We start from the raw sequence: 23706 nt of genomic DNA on the forward strand, positions 1-23706 counted from the left end.
AATTCCACTGCTGAGTTGTATCCAAATTATACATTGAGAACAAGAAGTTTTAACTTTTAGTTTGATGTTTATATTAGTTATTGTCAACACATTTGAAAGACGTGTTTGCTTCATAGTACTTTTTGAGAATGGAAATCAGTGACGGGTTATGAGTTATGCTTTACAGATTATCTAGGCAGGTAGTGATCTCATATACTTTATATTTTGTGATTGCATATTGTTTCCATATCATGATCGTTTAAAGGATCCCTCAAAATCAGAAGTTTTAGCTTTTAGCTTGATTGAATTAGTTATTGTCTACACGATTGAAAGACATGTTCGCTTTTATTACTTTGTTGAGAATCAATATCAGTGATGGGTTATGGTTTATACATTATATAGGTAGGGAGTAACCTCATATAGTTCCCAGACCTTGATGATATACAGAAACTATCATAGAAGCTGTACTTTGATTCATTGATACATTGTTTGAAAGGTCTGCTTCAGTATAATCCAAGCCCTTTCAGGGTGGTTTTCTTGTCTTCTTAAACATGGGGTTGTGAGGCTAGTTTCTTTGGTTTTCCCAAACTGAATAAAAGATTAGATATCTTAGTGTTAACTTACCCCAAGGATGATTATTTGTGATACGAATAGAGAAATGAAAAGTGCCTTTTACTTGAGCTTTCATAAAACTAAATGGAGTCAAATGTAAAATGCAGGGACATGCCCAATATCATGATGATATAAATTGTGAAGAAGTGGGGTTCTTTAAAAGTAACTTACAAATATTCAATATGCTGTATTGGCTGCCCACCGTGTGAACCATTAGGATAATTGTCGCCCATTTTGACATTCATTTCTTCCATTCCCTTCTAGACAATCACTTCATGATTGACTACAATTTGTACAAATAACTCTACTACAAATATTCCAGTTTTAATTTGAGGTGTTTTTTAGTATTGATCTTTTGTATATTCTTTACCTTTTGTGGGTTTATATCCCAATTTTTCGAGATATAAAACACGTTGAGGTTCATTTCTTCCATTCTCTTGAAGACAATCTCTTCATGATTGACTACTATTTTTACAAATACCTCGACAGCAAATATTTCAGTTTTATTTTTAGGTGTTTTGGAGTATTGATATTTTTTATTTTCTTTAATTTTTGCAGTCTTGATTTGAGATTTATCACCAGTATGATATGCATTGAAAAACACTTTCCCATTAAATAGAGAAACTAATTATCCAATCTATTCAAACACGTTCAGAAGTGGGAAACTTGCCATATTTGTGAAGCCTTTGATGCTTAGGCCCAAAGAAAATTCACTACAGCAAAGAACTACTCATCACATAGTTGGATAATAAAAACCGATACATACACAAATTCAAGTTCTGTTGAAAATGAGGGCAACGACCACCTACAATGCAATCATGCATGCCCTCACTGCCTCCACAACAGTCTTTTAGAACAGATTATCACAATAGTAAATTTTGGACACATCCTCTACTCTAAGATTCAAGAACATGCCAAACATGGAAGAACACAATGTCAAAGATTTAAGAACTGTCAATGCAAGTGCAACTTCCACATTCAACGAAGCTACAAAATTGATCAAACAAAATTCAACACAACATCACTTCAGATGGGGGCCAAAGGAAGCAACGAAGAACATGAGTTCATAACATCTCTTTGTGATATTATTGATCCCAATATTGCCCATTCATACATACATCATAACAACCTTGACATACAAGAGTTCAGATTACAGTAACGCATGGAAACTCTTAAGTTGATATTCTGCTCTCAATCCTTCGGCATAAACCCTTCACATTCTCTTCTGGATCATTCAGTCACAGTCCATATTTTAAAACATATCCTCTATATGAGTCTCGGAACACAAATAAATATGAGGAAAACATATTTGGAGATTCTTTCTCAGGCTTGATTACAATCTTTATGAAAGAACTTTTTCCTGAGCTCAAATGTAGGATGCTGCGTAGAAACTTCTCTTGCATTGTAGTTTTATACCTTCAATAACACAATCAGCACACAAGGAAAAACTTTCCTGTATATAATTCTGCTTCATTCTAAAACCTAGAACATCTAAGCTTGTGAAAACTCTTTGAAGTTGAACATTTCATATTGCAAGGCCTAATTTATAATTTCCTGAGTGACTAAGAATCAATGTGTATTCAGAGAAGACAATGGGTTGTACTCTATGCTTGCCTGGGTTGTAAATGAAAACACTATTGACAATCGCTATCCCAATCATCATCCACTGCTGATAATGAAGGGCTAGAAAAATCTTCCTCTGGTACTACTTCAAAGCGTCCATGCATCATTAGATTATCTATTTGTGGTGAAAGCACCGAAACTTGTTTGGATGGATTAACCCAAGCCATTGGATCATTCTTAGATTGACATAAGCCGTTGGATTCCTCAGGAATTGTACTCAGGTTAATCTCGTTTCCATTTAATGAGCTTTGTTTGTTTCCAACATTAGGTCTCCATCCAGGCAGCATTGCCAAGATTGCAGCATCAATTATTTCTGCAATCCGTATTACATCTTGGTCTCCTAGATTGAGCTCTGAAATCATTTCTCCAGCCACAGACATCGCCGTATCTTTTTTCATGTCAAACTCAAAATGGATGACTCGCACATGACCTATGGAGGCCACAGATTACAACCAAAAGTAAGAAATTTTGGAAAATCCGTCACCTTCACATTAGAATTGACAATTCTATGCTTCGCTATATTTTGTACGTTTCTATTTATACTTTTAAATGTAATTAAACTATTTTGCAAGAAATCTAGCTAACATCATGACCATAGTTCAAACCTTCTAAGTCTGCAATTCGGAGTCGTAGATGCAGTTTATTGTCATCTCTTAACTTGCCTTTCACTTGAAAGTCCATCTTGCGACCTCCCTTATCCTCTATAACATGAGAAAGAGGGACAATATTTGAGCTTCTGGCCATACCCCTTCTCTCATCTTTAGAATCCAACACCGAAGGAGCTTCCTCATAGTGTATCAATGAACTCGATATGCTATTAAAATTCACAAATGTGGAAGCATCCTTAATCCTCATTTCATCAACAGAGGATCTAATACGATCCAAAGAACTAATACTTCTCAGAGAGGACGAAGAAATTAGCAAACTTTCTACACAATTGCAATCTCTAAGAAATGAGTCCATAAGAAGCTCCCTCGTAGGTAACCGCCTTGATGCTGGGGCAATACATTTCTCAATAAATTCTCGCAGATGAGGATCCTTAACTTTGAATAATGCCGCCGGTGGTTTTCCCTATTCCAACACAGTGCATCGACAAAAATAAAATCTTCTATTGTCATGATTTTTTATATCTTATTTGCGTATATTTTTTTTTCCAACATTGCTCTCCTATAAAGAAACTTACAGAAGTAACTTTCTTGTAAATCTGGGCTGGATTTGAGCATTCTTTATAAGGATATTCACATGTCACCATCTCCAACAAGCACATACCAAAGGAGTAGATGTCCACCAACTCGGTGTATTCTTCTTCATAAAGCTCAGGTGCCATGAACTCAGGTGTTCCTATGACAAAAACATACATTCACAAACAATGCATTGAAAGTAGGAACATGACTAATATTATATGTACATATATTGTAGGATTATAATTTAGATTTCTTTTAAATGCTTACCAATAACACTACGTGCTGCATAAGCATGTTGTAAGATCGCTGCAAGACCTAGATCTCCTATTTTGACTTCTCCTTGGTTTCCATTTATAAAAATGTTATCACACTTCAAATCGCGATGGATAATAGGTGGATCATGGCTATGCAAATATAGCAGACCCCTTAGGATCTGCCTTGCCCAATTCTTTATTGCCCATACATCAACATGTCTGTGTCGCCTTCGGTACCTAGCATAAAAGATATACCCATATAAACAAAAAGAAAATATTTAAATGCCTGTCACAATCACATATTGGGAAAAACATCAAAAAAGACCCTGAACTTCCTGGTGTTTTACCAGAATATCCTTCTCCAGTACAAAAGTTACAACTACAGAGGATGTGTTCTGGTACATTTTGAAAGCTTAAGGAATTGTTTGCAAAAATTCAGGGGCATTTTGTTTCTTTTCTCTTTATCTACTATTTTCATTTATGAATACAACGTTTTTGAATAAATACTTAAAGTTGTACTTACTGCCTGAGTGTGCCTGATGTAAACATTTCTGTGAGAAAGTTTAAGTTTTGTGTATCAGGATCTATCCATGAATGATAAAATTTGATGATGTTTTTGTGCTTTAATGTCTTCAGAAGGTGGACCTCTGAATACAATCTATCAACATCTTCTGGAGTGTGAATGACATCCTGAACTTTGATTTGATTCCATGCCACTTCAATTCCTTCTAGTGTATCAAAAGCTTTGTATCTAAAAACCAAGTGCGTTAAGGTTATTCAATTGATTAAATCAGTATTGTTAAAGGAATATCAAAGTCCAACAGTTGATGTTATGTGAGGAAGGATACACAGTTTTGAATGCTCCTCTGCCAAGGACATCCTTGTACTGATCAAGACAAAATAAAAGTTTTTCTTTTCAGCAAAGCAGATAAGCAATTTGCATATACAAACTTACTCTTATAAGTTTAGAAGAATATGGTAGGATATACATACTAGTCACATTTAAAACCATGGTTATTTCAATGCATGTACCAGTGTATTCTACTTATGTAAGTTTTGGAGAACATGCTAAGAGATTCATTAGTACATACAATATCATGATCATGTTGTAGATTCAAACTTATTACGCATAAACATTCTAGATAACATTCTAGAGTGTGCATTAGTACAACCAATGTATTCAATGCATGTACCAATGTATTCTACTTATGTCATTTTGGAGAACATGCTAAGAGATTCACTAGTACATACATCATCATGGTCATGGTGCAGATGCAAACATACTCCGCATATAAGTTCTAGATAACATTCTAGAATGTGCATTAGTACAACCAAAAACCAAGGCCATGTTGATAAATATACAAATTTATTTCTGCTTAGAACATGTTAAGATACAGAGTCATGGCCATATTGATGAACACGCCAAACTTATCTGCTTGGCAAGCCTCGGAGAACATTGTAAGAGGTGTATTGGTACATACAAAATTTTGGCCAATACACCTATAAAGAAGATGCTAATTATGCATTCATGCATATAAAATCACAGACATATTAATACATATATAAATAGAGCATACAGAAACCAGGATCATGTAGATGCATAACAAATAGCATACTATGATATGCATTAGCACATATAAACCATGGCCCTGTTAATGCATATTAAGTACATGCTAAGAAACTGATCAATGCATAGAAAAAACAAGGCTGTGTTGTTGCACACACAAACAGCACATAGTGCATATAAAACCGTGGCCATGGTGATACATATACAATCAAATCTAAAATATGCATTAGGAAATAGAAAAAAATGGCTAATGCTGATGCATATATAAAGAACATGCTATGATATGCATTAATGCATACAAAAACCTAGGCCATGTAAATGTAGATACAACGAACATGCATCAGAACATTCACACAACATGTCCAATGTTGATGGGTATATAAACTTACTCGTCCATAGCGCCCTGATGGATCAAGCTCCTCAAACTTTTCACCCTCATCACTATTTTCTTCACTATTTACTAGATTATTCCAGTATGGTATATGCCCAATTGAACCAGAATTTGGCATGACTTAATATTTAGTATGAATTCCCAATTTATGATCTTCAATTCCTGTACAAAATATATAAATCATTGGTGTGAATAAGAAAAACAGATACCTTTGATATGCTAGGAAGAAAGGACATGGATAATAATAATAAATTGGATTAATTTCTTTATTTTTTCCAAAATTGGTAGGTTTTTTTAAAACACGGATGATGGGCATGGTGTACAAAGTAAACGGAGAAAGAAAATAAACTAAATATTGAACGCTGTTACCTTTTTCTTATCTTGCGAGATCGATTGAAAAGACATAGCCAAAATCATAGAGACGTGTTAGCTAATGATGGAGTTGAGAAATAATCGGTTCCTTTACAGAACTTTGGATAGGAGAAAAACAGGGGTATGTCACAGTCTAGTGAATTGGGTGTGTGAGAGAAAGGGGGAATGAAGAATGAATCCGAAAAAATTTAATAAAATATTAATGAAAATTTGAAAATAGAGATGAAATAAAAATGTAATGATAAAGTTTAGGGCCACAAATGAGATAGATACCTGTGAGAGAGCAATCTGAGGAATGATGATGGTAAGGAGAAGAACGCATGTGGGAAGAGATGGATGAAATGACACCTATATGTAGTAGATAGATGTGTGCGATGTATACATATATAAGAAAAAGAAAATGGGGATGCAAATTGTCCAATAGATAGTGTATGCAGTCAAAATAGGTAGACTGAGATCGATCTTAAAGATATAGTCTATAGACTAGAGAGTGTAATGGAAGGCTTTGAGTGTGTGTGTGTGTGTGTGTGTATCAATCAATCCGAGTTCGATTCCAATTGGACCCACCACCAACACGAAGTCTTCGTCCTGAGTGTCTCATTGACTACTCCTATATGTCCTTTACACAAAACAAATTTGCTCAATTGATCCTCGTGAGCCAACATATGTTTCAATCGATCTTTTTGAGAGCCAATGCATTTTGATATGCAATTCCCCATTCCGTTTCACATGCCGATTTGGAAATGCTAGCAAGTGAAAACAAAAAGAAATAACACCAAAACACACACAACCCCCACTATGTTTCTCATTTAGTTTGTAATTGGTGAGTATGACCAATTCAAACACGCCACAAGTTGTTGATTAGGTTGGACAAGGATAATCAAATAGTTCAAATAGGGAGTGTGCATGATTGATAGTAAAAAAAATTCCAATTGGGACCCGATTAGAGTTGATTCCCTATATCATTAAGCTTTGATAGGCTATATAACTTTCGCATTTGATATCTTTGATGGGATGCTCCACTTCTACTTCTTCAGTTGATCTTATTAATCATCGATATTGGGCCCAAATGTTGGGATTAGCATGCATACATGCAATGTTGATAGGAGCTCTTGATTCATGATACAATGCATGAAAATTATAAGTTTCTTGTTCCACTACAAAAATTGCCCTTAATGAATGAAAATATTAATTTTCTCAATGTTATTCTTAGTTGAAGACAAATTAACCTCATACACAACCTTCCAATCCATCAAGCGATGAAAGCCACTTCTCTCACTTTCTTACAAATGTTGGCATGCTTCTTTTGGTAACTCCTTGTCCAACTATTATACTACGTGTCATACCGAAGCGAAGAAGACATGCACATACAAAACACATGCATCATGTGGAAAAGTATTAGGCCGATAAAATTCAAAGGGTAAGAGGTAACTGATTTTCTCAAAAAATATCGCTATGACATCCTTAATTAATAGGGCCTAATAAACAATTAACTAGCTACAATACTCTAAACTGTGGTGGATCTTAGCATACATATATGAGCAAAGTTTTTTTCTTTTGTAATCTCCTTAATAGTTTACACACTTCACTTACTAATTACTTTTCTCATTTATTATATTAAGGTTTAGGCTCAATAAATATATCATTTGGTCTTTCAATGATTTGATAGTAGGAATTTTAGTATTATGAAAATAAATTAAAGGGGGGAATATATGAGGACACTCTCTTATTATTATAAAAGCAAGTTATACGTCTCCAATGGATAAGATTTTCACATGTTGACCCTGTGAAGTATGGCACTTCTCATGCTCGTAAGTCACAACTCACGAGTCATTGTCATAAATGTAATTACAAACTCCACTTAAATACTTATTAAACTTACTACATGATTATACAAGCTTACTTCAATTTCTAGTTTTCCCAATTGCTTCTTATAAGTTATAAGCACGTTCATATGATACATATGTTTTGATCCCAGCAAGTTGTCACGACTTCCAAGATTTGGATTGTCAATTTATCATAGCCTATATAGGTCCCTCTAAAAATTCGTCATTGTCTTCCGTTCCCTTGCAATAGTATCAACTTGTTATGTTATGGCTGAATACGCTTCTTTGCAAAATTTTGTTACACCCTTTGCAAGGAATAAAGGGTGCTTAACTAAACCCACCTCCCTCAAGCAAAGGTCAATAGATGAATAGAAACCCCATCTTATATTGTACTACTAAATATAACATTGTCATATACCTCAAAAGTTCAAAAGATAACATACTTGAAATACGAGATATTTTTGTCTCAAAGATTTCATATCGAAGAGGGTAGCTAGTCCCCTTTATATAGTTAAATTCATTGGGCTCCTAGACAACCACTTGTCTTATATATCCTTGTGGGTTGTCCCAGGTTTTAGAATTCACGTCCCACTCATACAACCCCCTTAAATCCATTAAAATCAACCTTCAGGATTGGTTAACAAGGTTGTGCCCTTAACATAAGGCATTTAAGATAGCCTTTATCTTACAACCTTTATCCATTATAATGCCTATTGTTGATGTTGTGCCCTAACAACTTTCTATAACATATGGTAAATGCATATTTTTACCTTTATTCAAACTAATGGAGCCGTGCATCTTAGTTTTCAAGATATAGCACCAATAACTGTAAATGTTCAATCATTACATTGAACATAACGAAACGTTAATGATTGCTCACATGAATTTCTATTCTATGTATGCAACTCAGACATTGAAATAGTAATATGATGGAACTTTGTCAATGTTATGTTTACCTTGAACATCGTTGTCATTGCCATGAATGTGGCCCATTTTATCTTATGGAAGTTGTTTGATTATGATCCCTTCTCAATGTTGCCAATAGTATATGGCTACAGAATTCATCGTCACAAATATGAAACAATGAGCAAAATAAGTACATTTCACAATATATGGATGAATGCAATGGGGAAACTCCCTTGTTATGACATTTTAACCTTGTATTGGATCCGAGATCGGGGGTTAACATTTTCATTGTATTGAGAAAGAGAGAGATCACATTGTTATTTGATGCCAATACAATGGGTGTTTGGAAACTAGAGAGATGGATATTGTTTTCTTATTTATGAGATAGTGGGTATGTGCACAATGCCTTTGTACATGGTAGTGGGCATGGAATCAAACCATATATACCGAAGGTGGAGGGAGCGCTAATATGCAAATTCTTTATTGGAGCAAGTAGACATTCTTTCCTTGGTAGAGTGTTTGTTTTGCCTATTGGATGTTCAATGTGTCCCATTACTCAATTGTGGTGCCATTGTAGTGTTTTTCGCACACATTTATTGATATGAGCGCATGTTGAGAGAGAGAGTTGATTATGTTATAATTAGATTTGGAGAGAGCTTATGGTCACATTAATTGACCCTGCCTTTTTTTATAGTCAAGATTCACCATGGTATTAATGAAAAGATGCCCAAAGGCTACAAAGAATCCATACAATAAATTATAACCCTCCTACCCACATCAATCAACATGTTTGGTAGCAGAAACCCTCATGCATGGTCCTTTCAAGACAATGGGCGGAATAAGCCATATTGGTGGAGCATATCTCCACTTTATTTTGTCCCCCAAAAAGGTGAAAACCTCAACCTTTTTCCAAATTTCTCAAAATTGTTTTCACGTTAATGAATACAATGGGCTTTGAACCACATATGTTTCCCCTCATATTTTTATTAGGAGTGGCATCCCATGTAATGCTTAATGGTAAAGTTAAATGTTGTTCTCACAACATTTTTTTTATCAAGGATGCCCACTTAGCCCATTGTTGCTTCCTATTGTTACTCATCCCTCGTTAATGATGTTATCAAGATTTGCAACCAATAGTGACATTGTGGGCCAACACTTTCCATTTAGAGGGCAGCTAGTAACACAAGTTTTGGCAAATGATTCTTTCATGTTTTTACAAGCCTCGTGTGAGAAATTTAAGAAGGGATGCTCGTATAGAACCAAATTGGATTGCTTAATTTAAGAAGTTTTGCATGGTGTCATGTATTGAGCGGGATTTGGAATGTCTTGGATAACATTGGCCCATGGTTAGAAAATGCTTTAATTTTCAACACTCAAGTATCCATTGGAATGAATATTACAAATGGCCAATTGATTGAATGGGTGTCCAACAAATTAATGGATAAGTTCATGCATTGGACGTCAAAATCATGGTCATTTCATGTATGCCCAAAGGTTGTACGATGTATTGTGGAACCCATGATATTATATTACTTGTCATTGTTACCATACAAAAAGAAGGTTTTGCATTCTATTTTGCAACCTCTTCAATATTTGTGGTGGAAAAAGAGGGACTAGACTGGAATCTCATGGGTTGTGTGGAGCCATTTAGTAACGCCTAAGCACTTGGGAGGAGCTACAATATTGGACTTATCAAATTTAATTATTGTAAGACACATTTTCAGACCCATGACCATGGATATGTATTCTCCAATATTTCATTGAGAACACAGGTATCACACGAGATGACAAATATTGATTGGATGTATTCCATCCACTTAAGATTCCTTTTCTTCGTATCTTGCATTTTCAGACCCATGACCATGGATATGTATTCTCCAATATTTCATTGAGAACACAGGTATCACGCGAGATGACAAATATTGATTGGATGTATTCCATCCACTTAAGATTCCTTTTCTTCGTATCTTGCATTTAGTGAAACCTAAAGTATTGCTTTTGCATGACTTTTGAATATTTCTACTTGCTCCTATATGATCCTAGGAAATCAATGTGAGATTTTTTTGGAAACCTTAAGCATGTACTCAATAACCCTTTCCAAACCCATGACCTCAATATGGTTTGAAGAAGTAGGAGTGTGTATGTTGTTTGTTGCTTGAGTAGAGAAACTTGATAAATGCAATTGGCTTAGGGACATTACCACATTATAGAGAAACATTAACATTATCAATGTGTCAAAGAGGTATTACTTCAAGAACCAACGATTAATCTCTCCAACATTGTCTCCAATGCATAGTAAATCATCTTCCCCACTATTAAGCTTGTGGATAGTAAACTCATGTCACCCATGATCAATGGGACCTCAAACCCAGTATCTTTGAATCTTTGTTCAATCGAAGTGGTTTGCACACAATGCATGATTTATTCCTTTCTTGGAGTCTTCACAAGCATAACCTTTTTGTTAAGTAATTAGGTAATTAACTAGGGTTAATTAGAGACTAATTATATGGTTACGTTAAGCAGCGGAAGATTAGTATGATATGCGCGTGAGAGTGTGTGAGAGGAAGAGAGAGAGAGAGGAAGTTACACTCGAACACGGAGATAAATGGGGGATGATTGACTATATTGAAAAGTGTCATCAACATACAAAAATACCCACAATGAGGTATATATACAACCCATGTGCAAAGGTGCACATGTGTGGGTAGAACATAGGTACTTATGTGTAAGTCCTACATTCAATGTACTAAGGAGTGGAGGATCTAGAATATCCCACTTAAGTACAAGGTCCTATTTAAAGGCTTAAGGTCAACACATTAACTAGATTCGATCTAGGTAACTACTAAGTTACATGTGTTGACTAACTAGATTAAACTAGTTGAGCTTGATATCTCAACACTTTTGTTATGTAGTTATTGACACCCGACTTACTATTCATAGAAAACTTGCGTCATATAGTCAATGTGCTTTGGGTGTCTTTCTAAAGTAATTGCAAAATCACCACAACAACTCCATATAACAAATGCATGATAACTACATTCCCAATGATAATTTCTTCTTTAATGCCTTCTTTCTTTGCAATCTCGTCGACAATTTGTTCCAATTCATCAATGCATAAACTGAAGATAGTTGGTGAGTGTGGGAATCCTTGGTTAACATCAACAATGCTTATTGAAAAAATTTGAAATTCCATTCCCCATGCACTCGTGACATATCATCTTCTTGTAGTTTTGAAAATTTACAAGCATATCATATGGTATGTTGAGTTATTGTATGTGTATTAAAAGATGCTCTAAGATCATCATACCAAAAACTATTCTTTACATTCGCTGAAGCAAAGCCATCAAAGTGGTTGTAAGATGTTTGTAACGCATGGAAGGGGATGGCCAATTGATATAAGAGAGCTATAGAAGTTGTTACAATATCTCAAAAGAATTGAAAAGAGAATGAGAGAAGTCAAAGTGCTCCATCTGAGTAAGGTAATGGACATTCGATACACATGAACAAGATAAGTAGAGGAACCCACAATTGAAGACAGTTGCGACCATACATTGTCAAGGGTTCTCCCTCAGTTAAGCGGTAAATCAAGTGAAGCGAGTGCTAACAACGGGTAGGCAAGCTACTTCACTTATTTTCGAGTACGATTTTTGGTATGAAGTGGAATTATGCCATACCTTCTTTTATGTTGTATAGCCGATATTTATTGGTCTACTTGTTTCATATATGACAACATCTGCTTGATCAGATGCTTATACTAGCCTTTGTATCACTGATAGAAGCGAGATGAAATGTCTCTATATGTTTTCTATACAATTTTCAAGTAATATATTAAGGTGAATCTTTCTCAAAAAAACAAAAAACAAAAAAAGCAAAATAAAAAACGGGTCGGCAAGCTAGCTACTATAGGGAGGGATGTTTTAAAATGGCCATTGTATAGGGAAGTCCGAGAGCGATTTCAAACCTCAATTAGGGAGTAAATCAAATTAAGCGTGTGCTAACTATAACTAACTAACGATGGGTCGCCAAGTTAAGCGAGTGTAACCATGATTCGAAGGTCTTGGGTTCGAATCCGGAATTTCTCACCTCGCTATATACATGCAACATACTCCATACAATTATGTAAATACATATACATATGTATATCCTCTCTCTCATTGACCGGCTTTCTCTGCTTTTAGATTACGCCCAACGTTCACCCCCCGCTCTCTCTCTCTCTCTCTCTCTTTTTCCCCCTTTTCTCTGCAGACCTCCTCCCGCCTCTTTTGGTTTTTGTTTCGACTCTTCAAATCCCTCTGCTGCACTAGCAGCAGCAGCGGCGGCGGCGGCGGCGACGGCGGCGGCAGAAGGAGAAGAAGAAAGAGGAGGAGATTGCAGCACCGCAGCATAAAGACTTCAGAACGAAGATTTAGAAGCTGAGAACTGGAGAAAGAAAGAAGGAAGCCGAGAGTAATCAGGAGAAGCTTCAAACCAGCACAAATCAGGGGAAGCATGAAAGCATCGTAAATCAGGAAGAAATTTTAAAGATGATGAGACGAGTCTGCACATGAATTCAGCTCTCAGTTTAAGCTTCTTCAAGGGATCTGAGAATTCCTAGGGTTTTCTGAGCGTTTTGCTCTTCTGAGAAACCAAAGCAAATAAAAATGGTAAGAAGACTAGCCAAAGGCTTTCAAATATAATTTTGAAGTCGGTCGAGAAATCTGGGAATTTCTAGGGTTTTTGGAGCTTATTTTTCCCCTAAGAATTCAAAATTCCAGAATAATGTTTCGATAAATTCCGATGCCTTTCTCAGTTTTTCCTTTTCGCTGAGAAATAAAAAGCCAAAAGGATGATTTCAATTCTGAAGCTTCTTCAAGAACTATGAGAATCTTCTGTTAAATCTAACGGCAAAAGATTTTTGTAAATCAAGCACTTAAAATGAATTGGTAACTATGAAGTGGCCAATACAATCTGTTACAGTGATGAAAAATAGCTTTGGCACGGGGATATCCTTGTAGAAACATTATTCCATAGCCTGAATTAGCAACGGGATTCTTCAGGATGGTCGCAAAGAAACAGTCCAGTATTGCAGAGGATGATGGATTCTCATATATATGTGGAATCTGCCGCGATTTTGGCGAACTTATTTGTTGCGAAAAGTGTGGACAAGGATTTCACCTGGAATGTCTCGGTTATAGAAGCTTACCCAATGAAGATCCATGGTTCTGTAACGATTGCAAAGATGACAAGGTTTTGCTGAAACTTCTAGCAATCTGTATTGCTCAATGTTTGCGTTGCAGAACTAGAACAGATCTTAGGACATGAATGTGTATGCGTATATGTATTTGTGTCTATGTACGAATGATGCTAATACAATGTATGTATTTGTGTGCTTTATGTATATAATACATTGCTTAAACCAGATATGTATATATACACAGTATGTATGCATGTTTGTGGGTGTGTAGGTACTACAATGTGTACATATGTATGTATGTGTCTCAATCTTTTTTTCCTAACATATTTTTTCGATGTAAGGTGCGGTGTTTTGAATGCAAGAAGCTTGGAAGTGTGGAGGAAGATGGCATGTTCAAATGCTCCTATAAAAGGTGCAGGAAATTCTACCATCATCAATGTACAGCGAGCTGGATTGGTGACCCTCAGTGCCGAGTTTGTCCTCAGCATAGATGTAATGCATGTGGTAGTAAGAAGAACAGTGGTGAATGGAAGCTTTTCCGATGCCTCGATTGCCCCATGGCGTATCATGAGAATTGCTGTCCAGATGGCTCGTTGTTATTGGAAGACATTCCTGGCTACATGATTTGTGGGAAGCATGAGAATGCTTGGAAAAGACCAACTGTAAGCTCAAAGTTTCTACTTATTTTTTTTTGTATTATGATGACATATATATTAAGGGAAAAACTTGGAGTGTTTCTTTTCTTTTCCCAAATGCCAAATATCACCCCCCTCGCAAGCTAATTGTATGTGCTATTTGAGCTAGGGCCTAATCGTCCTCTTTGTCCATCTTTGGTGGATTGTCATGGGGCATTTGAGGAAATGATGAAATAGCAAGGGGCATTTTGACGTTTTCCCATAACAAGGATATGGATTTGAAAACAAAATTCAGACCATTAACAATCTTTCCTAATGAAGAGAATTCGAAACCAAATTCCTCATACCATTTTGCATTACAAACAAATTTTCACTTTGCTGAGATTTTGTCGTTCGGATACCACATAAACATATGCATAGTCCTAAATTAACCAAGTGCTGGGACCTTAATGAGTTCATGCTGTTTAGGTTAATGGTACAACCTCTGTATGATTGTCAGGATATTTAACCTGGCAGACTTCATACATTCTTTAAGTAATTTTAAGCACATACTGTCCGCAGCTGCATTCTGTATTTTTTAACACTGTTTTATGGGTTTAAACTTGTATTGCGGGTTTCCTGCTAGTAATATAATTTAGTACTAAGAAAAAAGAACAGAGTTCGTTTTTGTGGGCATAAATTTCGTTTTCTCCTCTACAAAGCTACAGGTATAGTTATGTATCTAGGCACATTGGAATAGATAAAGCTCATTGTGGGAACTTGGAAGTCGCCTCTTGAACTTTACACAGTTATTAACTGTTAAGGGTTGTATATCTCTTGAGTGTACATTATATATGCATGTAATGTAGGTTTTAGGTACATGATATGGGAGTAGTGATCTGAATTTCTGATTGTATTATGGTTTTCAGTGTGCTGATAAGATCATGGACCCTGGATCTCTTTTCCAAGTTTTACCATTACCTCAACATATTTGTGAATTCGAAGTACCACAAATAGTGCATGAGTTTGCAAAGAAACTAAAGAATAAGCCTCCACCATTTGTTCATATACGTCGGAGTATCCTTTTCTTCTACTGAAACTTATGTCTCTATGCACTTTTTGGTCTGAATATGAAATATGATATGCATATTCTTGTAACAGGATAATGCTTCTTTACAGGTGCATGCTATGTTATGCATATACTACATCAAGGCATTGTATGTATGCCCATAATATATACTTTTGTTTATTGCCTTGATCTATATACAGACATATATCTAGTAAAGAAGCCCAAGAGGCGTCCAGAGGAAGAGTATATGCAATGTACATGTGCACGTTCTGGAGGATCAAGGGAATCATGCGAGAGAGAGTGTATTTGCAGGTACATAATTTAGCAAAATATCATACGTACTTAAGTTTTCATTATTTCTCCAAACGCCCTTGGTCAAACTATAAACAAGTAAAAGGGGATTAATTGACCATATAAATACTCAAATAGCATTTATAATCGGCCATCAGTGGATGGATGGAAAATATAATTGCTCAAAAAAGTGCATATATTTGCTCTTTCCAGGGTTAAACAAGGGCATTAAGGGAAATAATAAAAATAAGGGGTATTTGAGGAAATTAAGAAAAAATCAGGGTATATTTCAGAGTTTTTCCCTAAAATTTATGTGCATCTGATAAGTAGTTACGGTGTAGCATGTTGCAATATACCTGCTCATCTTCTTGCGGGTGTGGACCTTCTTGTACCAACCTGCCATTTCAGAAACGCAGTGGTCGGAAGGTGCAACTCACTAAGGTGATTCTTTCTGTAGTTAAAATTGTATTCCTTTTGTTCTAGTATTTGATTATTTGTTAAGCTTCTATGGAATTATGAAAATATTGTAGACAGATAAATGTGGATGGGGGCTAACTGCAGCTGAATCCATAAAGGCTGGTGATTTTTTGATTGAATATGTTGGCGAAGGTAATTATTGCACAGCCGTTTTCTTGATGGTTGAATAAATCAGATTCGTTGTGTGGTTGTGTATGCATATGCTTCCACATTCTTTAGACAACAGGTTTAATACATATACATCTAATATTTACAATTGTAATGAACAGTCATTAATGATAAATTGTGCGAAGAGAGATTATGGGGTATGAAAGAACGCGGGGAGAGCAATTTTTATATGTGTGAGATTAATCGTGAGATGGTGATCGATGCTACATTCAAGGGAAACTTGTCCCGCTTTATCAATCATAGTTGCTGTCCCAACACTCAGCTACAGAAATGGTAATTGTTGTTGACTTGTCTTCAATAATTTGTAATGATATTCACTATGCACTCTAGCTTTACTTTGTCTTTTGTATAAAGATGATACTGTAAACAAAATAGCCATTTGTTGAAACATAATTGAGTAACAACAGTTCACATAGCATAACCAGTGGTTAGCTATTTTATCACTGCGGTGTATAGCTGATGTTGAGATTAGTTCCTTATATTTTAACCATCTCGAATTTGGAACATTCAAATGCATGTAAGCGTAGTGTTTAAACACTATTGACGTTCTTAGAAAACTAGAGAGAACACGAGGTAACTTCAATTTACCTGATTTTGTTCCTTGACATAGTTGATATTCACGACAGGCATTAGGTGATTTATGATGTTCAAGTCAGGAATGATGTGCATTTTTGTGTAAGGTCAACCTAAGGAATCAATATCCCTTATCTAGATTGTCAACTCAAAAAGGATCTCAACATCTCACTCTTGACAATGCATTCCACTGAAGAGTCTAAACGAACATATGAAGCAGTGAACTGGTTCAGTTTTCATATCTTGCTGTGGCATAATCGCTGATTTAGTAGTAATTAGATAGAAGCCATTTTCTCCTTTGATAACTATTCTTATTAAACAATGCAAGGTGAAATTGAGAAGCAAAGAATTGTACATTTGCTCATTCTCAAACATCAATCCACTTGGGAATTTTTATTTGGCATTAGGGAGTTTTATCTGATCAGCACGTGATTGAAGAGATTTATATCATTTCAGCACATTTTCATGGAAGAGACCAGGCCAACACATGAAACTATGAATCAATCCAGTTCTCATATCTTACTGTGGCCATAACCTTTGCTATAGTAATAATTAGACGGAAGCCATTTTCTTATTTGATAACCATTTCCATTCCATAATGCAAGTTGAAATTTAGAATGAAACCATTTCATATTTATTCACTTCTCCAATACTAATCTCACGTGGCACTTTCTATCTGCCTCTAGGGAGTTTTATTTTATTAGCACACCTTTGGAAGGATTTACATAAACAATTATCTTAAACATCAGTATGCTTCAGATCATCATCACATCGGAGATGGACTCATAAAGACATAAAGCTAGTCTTTAAGTTGGTTGTGGTTTATTCACAAACTGTAGACAAGTTATTTGCTTCATAAAATTAACCAATATTGGTTGTAAAGCAATTTATTTATTTTAATCTGATCTGTTTGTGATGCTCATCTGATATATATGATCAGGCAGATTGATGGGGAGACAAGGATTGGTGTGTTTGCAATAACTGATATCCAGGAGGGCGAATTTATTTCATATGACTACCAGTATGACATCATCTTTTAGAAAAAAATATTTGAAAATGATTGCACTGTTGAATTTCTCCAAATGTTTCTGACAATCTTTTGTCCACAGGTTCATCCCATTTGGTCAAGAGCAAGATTGTTTTTGCGGTGCATCAGCATGTAGAGGGAAGCTAGGTCGAAAACCAAGTAAACAAAAGCTGTCTGCCACAATGGCTTTAGAAATTGTTGCAAGGGAGGTTCTTATGTCAACAAAGTGTAAAAAATCAAAGCTGTGCAACTCTGTGAGTATTTTGTATTTAATATTTGTGACATGCTATGGTAATTTACACAGACTTCCAGTAAATTGACTTGAAAATTATGAAGTCTTCTAAAAGTGCAGTTTTTCTGTTTTCTAGCTCTTCTGTGAGAGGAAGTCAAAGTCTCATGCAATAAATGATTGTGGAGGTAATTCACGACATTGACAATTATGGTTTTAGGGTGGCTTGAAGTCATAAAAATTCACCTTTCTATCTGTGTAATCACCGCATCTGTTGGCTGTTCTTCAGTAAAAGAAAAGTCTACATGCATGGGACGTAGAGTGCGAATATGGTGGCCTCTTGACCAAAAGTAAGAAAGCTCCAAATACTTTCTTCAGGATGTTCTTTAACCACTATCTTACTGAGTATTTGACATCCATCACATATGACATCTGTGTGCTTTTTAAATTTAGACATAGAACAAGTGCTTTATTGATTAAATCCATTCGTTCACCATGGCATGAGGTAACCACCAATGTTGGTTTTTCGTGAGGCAGGTATTATAGTGGCACTATTGTTGACTTCGATAATCATACACGGAGACACACGGTATACTTTTGTGCCATCCTATTAATGTTTTTGAAAGTCTAGTTCAAGAACAGAACTTATTTCATGCTTGCCATTATTATATTCTAATCTGTGTCTTTTTATATTCATAGTTGTGTCAAGAGTAACGAAATGTCCCTAATCTCTCTCTCCCTCTCTCTCTACCTATGCATGTATGAGGCAATGCGTACATTGCACATAATGTGGTTTTTTCCTGTTAATGGGGGGCTTGTAGGAGAATCGGCCACTTCAGTGTTGGTCTTAAACCATTTCTAACCCATGTGGTCACGCTACTGAAATGATGGTTTTAGATTGAATATGATGATGGTGAGCTGGAGATGCTTCAGATGGACAAGGAAACATGGGAACTCGAAAAATCCAGTCCACCTCTGGTAATAATGCATCATGGAGTCAATATTCCCAGCCTTTTGTATATTTGTAATGTACAATACTCCTAGGCAGTTTGTGATGTGTTACAATTTTCTCAGAGGAAGAAAAGGCCTGACGAGTCAGTGGGTGTCTATGCTTCAGAAGAGAGGTGCTTATATCTTATTTTTTCTGACATATTATTAAATCAGTATGTATCTGAATTATCTTAAATGTCTCTCAGCTTTACTCTTGCATCAAGTGGAGATATCACGTTCCAGTAAGACCTTTATTGTGATCCATCCCATCCCATACCTAACCACATGTAAACTATTTTTCTTCACAAAGTGTGTGATCTATATTCATCCCTAACATGTGTATCATAGAAAGAAAGAAGATGAAGCTTGGCGTCTCTGTTGAGTGTTAGTTAGTGAGCTCTCACAGATTATGATGCCAGTGTGGTCTGCTAACAAAATTCATTTCATGTAATATTCATTCCTTTCCAAGTATTTTTGTTTTTTGTGTATCAAAAAGTCTATACATGGATAATGTAAGAGTGCAGTTTCAGATATTCCATTATTTTCTTCAAAAAATCAGTTCAACTCATTGGATAATTATTGCCATTTTTTGTTGTACCTTCATAAAATGTTCACCATGTTTTCATTTCGAATGAGGAGCTTACATTTAATCTCATCTGTAAATGAGAAACGTGTCCCATATCTTATCCCCAAGTAACATCATTTTACTTCACCAGAATGGCAACATCATTTTACTTGATGAGAAGAGTCTCTGCATGCTCTTTCTCATCACATTTAGATATTGTTTTCCCCCTTGCAAAGATGGGCAAAAAGCATCTAGCAGGAGTTGAACTTATGTGCTAAAGATGTTTACTTGAAGCTGTTCTAGTTGTATAAGCATGTCACTGAAGTTTCAATATTTTAAACACCTCTAATGTCAACCAACTGAGCCCTGTGATTTCACTTATTTGACACTTGCTATTCATTGTACAGTTGTTGAAGGGGGAAAGGTAAAGTGTTTATTTATTCAAGATCCATTTGGCTCTATTCAATGTACATAATTAATGTTGGCATGTGGCCTTAGTGACAAACCCTCAACTTGATAAATATAATATCTAAAATAGAGTCATGTGGCTGGTATGGTACACCATAAATCTAAGTAACAAACTACCATGTGGTTAATTGTCATCACCTTGAGGGTCTGTTGAAATGTTTATGCCCATTCGTTGGTTATGCATTTTCCTTTGAAGATCTTTAAGGCACTGCCAGATTGTGTGACAACAGCATGAATTTCAGCTGTAATAAGTTTGGTGGTGTTGACATGGTTATATGCATTGTTTTGGCAAGTGATGTTTGTAATCATTTTGTCAATGGAATATTGGTTATAAATTGATAGCGATCTCTTATATTTTATTTTTCCTACTAACCTTCCAGTCTTGTTGGGAATGATTGACTTGTGGCCATTATGTTATCCTTTGGTTATGGAAAACGAACTTGTAAGTCATAACACCAAAAGTAATTATTATAATGACCACAACATCAAATCCATTGTTTGATACTTGAAACAGCTTACAATGCTATATGTTCATATCTTTAAATTTAAGACTAGTTGGAGTGGATGGTGTCAATAGGTAATGCTTCCACATTATGTTTCCAAATTAATCCATTCTTATTTTGCACCAATGTTTTAAATGTGGTTGAGTTTTATTGTGTTTAATATAGATAGTGGATGGAGCATTGTTTTATTTTGCTCAGTCCTAATTTTCGGTGGAGCATTGGAATTTCGTTCTTGGTGTTTTTTTAAAACTTTAAAATGGTTCTATGTGCTCATCTTCCTTCTATGGTTGCAAATTTCTTTGTCATAGTTTATGTCATGAATATATTACAAAAACCTCTTGATGAGACATTAGGGTGATTCGTGAAGCTTTCATATAGAGACGAGTGATTGGATGTTTTATTGTTGAGATGGAAAAAATGAGAGTTTTAATGTGATACATGATTCAAGGTTCATAATTATCGGCATACCATAGAAATGGGGGTGATAATTTAAACATACAGTTTGTGAATCTTGATTGCGAGTAGAGATATGCAATGATGAAACTAAACTAACAAAAGGGCTTGCCTTATGCATGCGGCATGTTTGTAACAAGTTTTCTATACTGCTAGCAATAAATTTGTGGAGTGCATTTGTAATTCCATGTTTGATGGTTACATACGGTACCCAAAAGTTCTCTAGTCTCATTAAAACTCGAACCTTATTCCAGAAAGTGGAGTTCTATCATTGCATAATGTTAGTTCGTTGGATCTATGGCGACTAAGTTTTGATGTTGAATAGATTGGGATATGCATTGTAGATTGTGATTGATGATGGGCCATTTCAACATAAAGTAGTTTTTTTTATCATGAATGAGCCTTTTTTAAATATTTTCGTACATTGTGAAAAAAAGCAATTTGTGGGTTTGACATTCTTATTTAGGGTTGTAAAAATTGATCATAGGAGTAGTTTTTTTATCGTGAATGAGGCTTTTTTAAATATTTTCATACATTGTGAAAAAAAGCAATTTGTGGGTTTCACATTCTTATTTAGGGTTGTAAAAATTGATCATAGGTTTAATTTCAGTACTATGGAAACTTTTAGTTTGCAAATTGCAAAATACATTCTCAAGCTTGAAGTCTAGCTTTTGTTGCTTGTACATAAGGGGAAGTGACATGGTTATTTTTTTAATCTTTTTTGGGTTTCTCTTGATAGTCTTGTTTCCATTGTTATATTTGTTAACTGAATTATGGGTACATTTTCTCTTACATTATTACCTTTTGAGTTTTTAAAGTGGAGGTTGAAGGGCCAAAGGCATCGTTGACACAATCAAGAAGCCCTGAAACTTGAAAAGGATGAGCTTTAATTACTATCCTATTTATTTGACACTCTCTTTCAGGATTTCTATGTGGTGCGCATTCCATTGACATACCATGAGGGGTGACAACCTCAATGGTGTCAAGGTACTGTGTGAATTTTTTTATGTATTCCACATTTTGATCATGCCATGTGTCATCTTTTCATGCACACTTAAAAAATGCCTTTGTTCCTTGTGTACTCGAAAAAGAAAATTCCATGTGCACTTGGTGCACTAACACTCTTCTCTCATTTCTTGATTGATAGGAATGCTTCACCATTTCTCCACATTGGGAAATATATTGGAATAGTTTGAGTATATTTTCAATGCTAGCAAACAAAAAAAAATTGTCATAACAATTTCGTAATATTGTAAATAGTTCAAATGTGATTGTCACATAATATGTTGGTTTGTCCATATGAATGACAACGTCATGGCCCCATTTAATTTCCAAGATGATGATTTTTGGAACTTGATTGATGAAAATTGGTTCCTCAAAATTTAATTCGCTCAACTAGTCCAATATAATTGGCATCAATATATCAATTCATGAGATATCAAGACATGCATAAATATCCACTATTTTTAGTGGTCGAATGTAAATTGGCTTGAGATTTAACTTACAAATCACAAACATTGTGCCTAAATAATCCTACACATAAATATTCTTAAGTGTTATCCCAAAGAAGCATATGACTTTTGTCAATCCCATGATTATGTAGATGCATATTGAACCTAAAATAATAACAAATGTAATGCACATGAGTAATAATGGAAGAGAACCTATATCAAATTTACCTTTCAAATGTATGTCAACTCATGATCATAATAATATTGGGTTGATCATATGAGTGAACTAAATTTAGTCCATCCTAGACGAAGTGTGCCTTCACACCCTTGCATAGTTTTGCAAGGTATTATTATGTTTTTCAAATGCATGTCACACTAATACAAAAAAGGAAGAACTTCTTATCACCCTTGGGGTTTTCATGCTTCTCTCAAATGCCCCTAAAATTGCCGTCCACCTACAATCTCCTTATTTCCTTGAAATGCCCTTCGTCAACACATGAAAGAAAGAAAAAGGGGATTACTTAGACCATATAATTTCTCGAAATACCACATATAAACTAAGAATCGGAGAATCCATAGACCATGTAGTTGCACATCATTTGACATATATAACATGGGTGGGTAGGTTAACAAACAAATGCATATTTATATTACAAATAAGATGAACTTACTTGAAAGAGCATCTAGAATTCATCTTAGGAGAAACAAATGTATCGGGATATAAAATGAGTTTTTTCAAACATGTACATAGATTGGATCATGGATTGTCGAAAAAATCAAGACTTCGAAGGAATTTTGTGTTGGGAATGACGAAGGATAAAAAAAGGAATTCACAAATGAAAATAATTTCTCAGGGTTAGAGTTACACAATGTGCTTTACTAGGCCTGATCAATATAACACCAAAATAAATATCCAACACATGGGAACATGCATTTATAAA

The 23706-nt window shown here is 35.3% G+C and overlaps 2 protein-coding genes across 2 annotated transcripts; one reads left to right on the forward strand and one right to left on the reverse strand.

Moving 5' to 3' along the window:
- Positions 1-1654: 1654 nt before the first annotated feature.
- Positions 1655-6376, reverse strand: LOC147853532 (putative serine/threonine-protein kinase WNK11). Its single transcript, XM_087332007.1, has 8 exons — positions 6256-6376; positions 5609-5772; positions 4501-4538; positions 4176-4403; positions 3666-3889; positions 3398-3555; positions 2820-3285; positions 1655-2644 (listed from the first exon to the last, which is right to left on the reverse strand). The coding sequence occupies exons 2-8, from the start codon at positions 5726-5728 to the stop codon at positions 2226-2228; spliced, it is 1653 nt and encodes a 550-aa protein (XP_087188133.1). The 5' UTR covers positions 5729-5772; positions 6256-6376; the 3' UTR covers positions 1655-2225.
- Positions 6377-13069: 6693 nt separating this feature from the next.
- ASHH3 (histone-lysine N-methyltransferase ASHH3) lies at positions 13070-19893 on the forward strand. Its single transcript, XM_087331886.1, has 15 exons — positions 13070-13940; positions 14229-14549; positions 15431-15578; positions 15771-15882; positions 16203-16302; positions 16392-16470; positions 16608-16779; positions 18020-18100; positions 18189-18360; positions 18475-18523; positions 18625-18685; positions 18873-18924; positions 19233-19313; positions 19410-19459; positions 19532-19893. The coding sequence occupies exons 1-15, from the start codon at positions 13752-13754 to the stop codon at positions 19569-19571; spliced, it is 1707 nt and encodes a 568-aa protein (XP_087188012.1). The 5' UTR covers positions 13070-13751; the 3' UTR covers positions 19572-19893.
- The last annotated feature ends 3813 nt before the right edge of the window (positions 19894-23706 follow it).

Source organism: Azolla caroliniana, unplaced genomic scaffold, assembly GCF_043228905.1.
Source record: "Azolla caroliniana isolate FFs.n. ecotype wild unplaced genomic scaffold, voAzoCaro1.0.p SCAF_16, whole genome shotgun sequence".
NCBI classification, from domain to species: domain Eukaryota; kingdom Viridiplantae; phylum Streptophyta; class Polypodiopsida; order Salviniales; family Salviniaceae; genus Azolla; species Azolla caroliniana.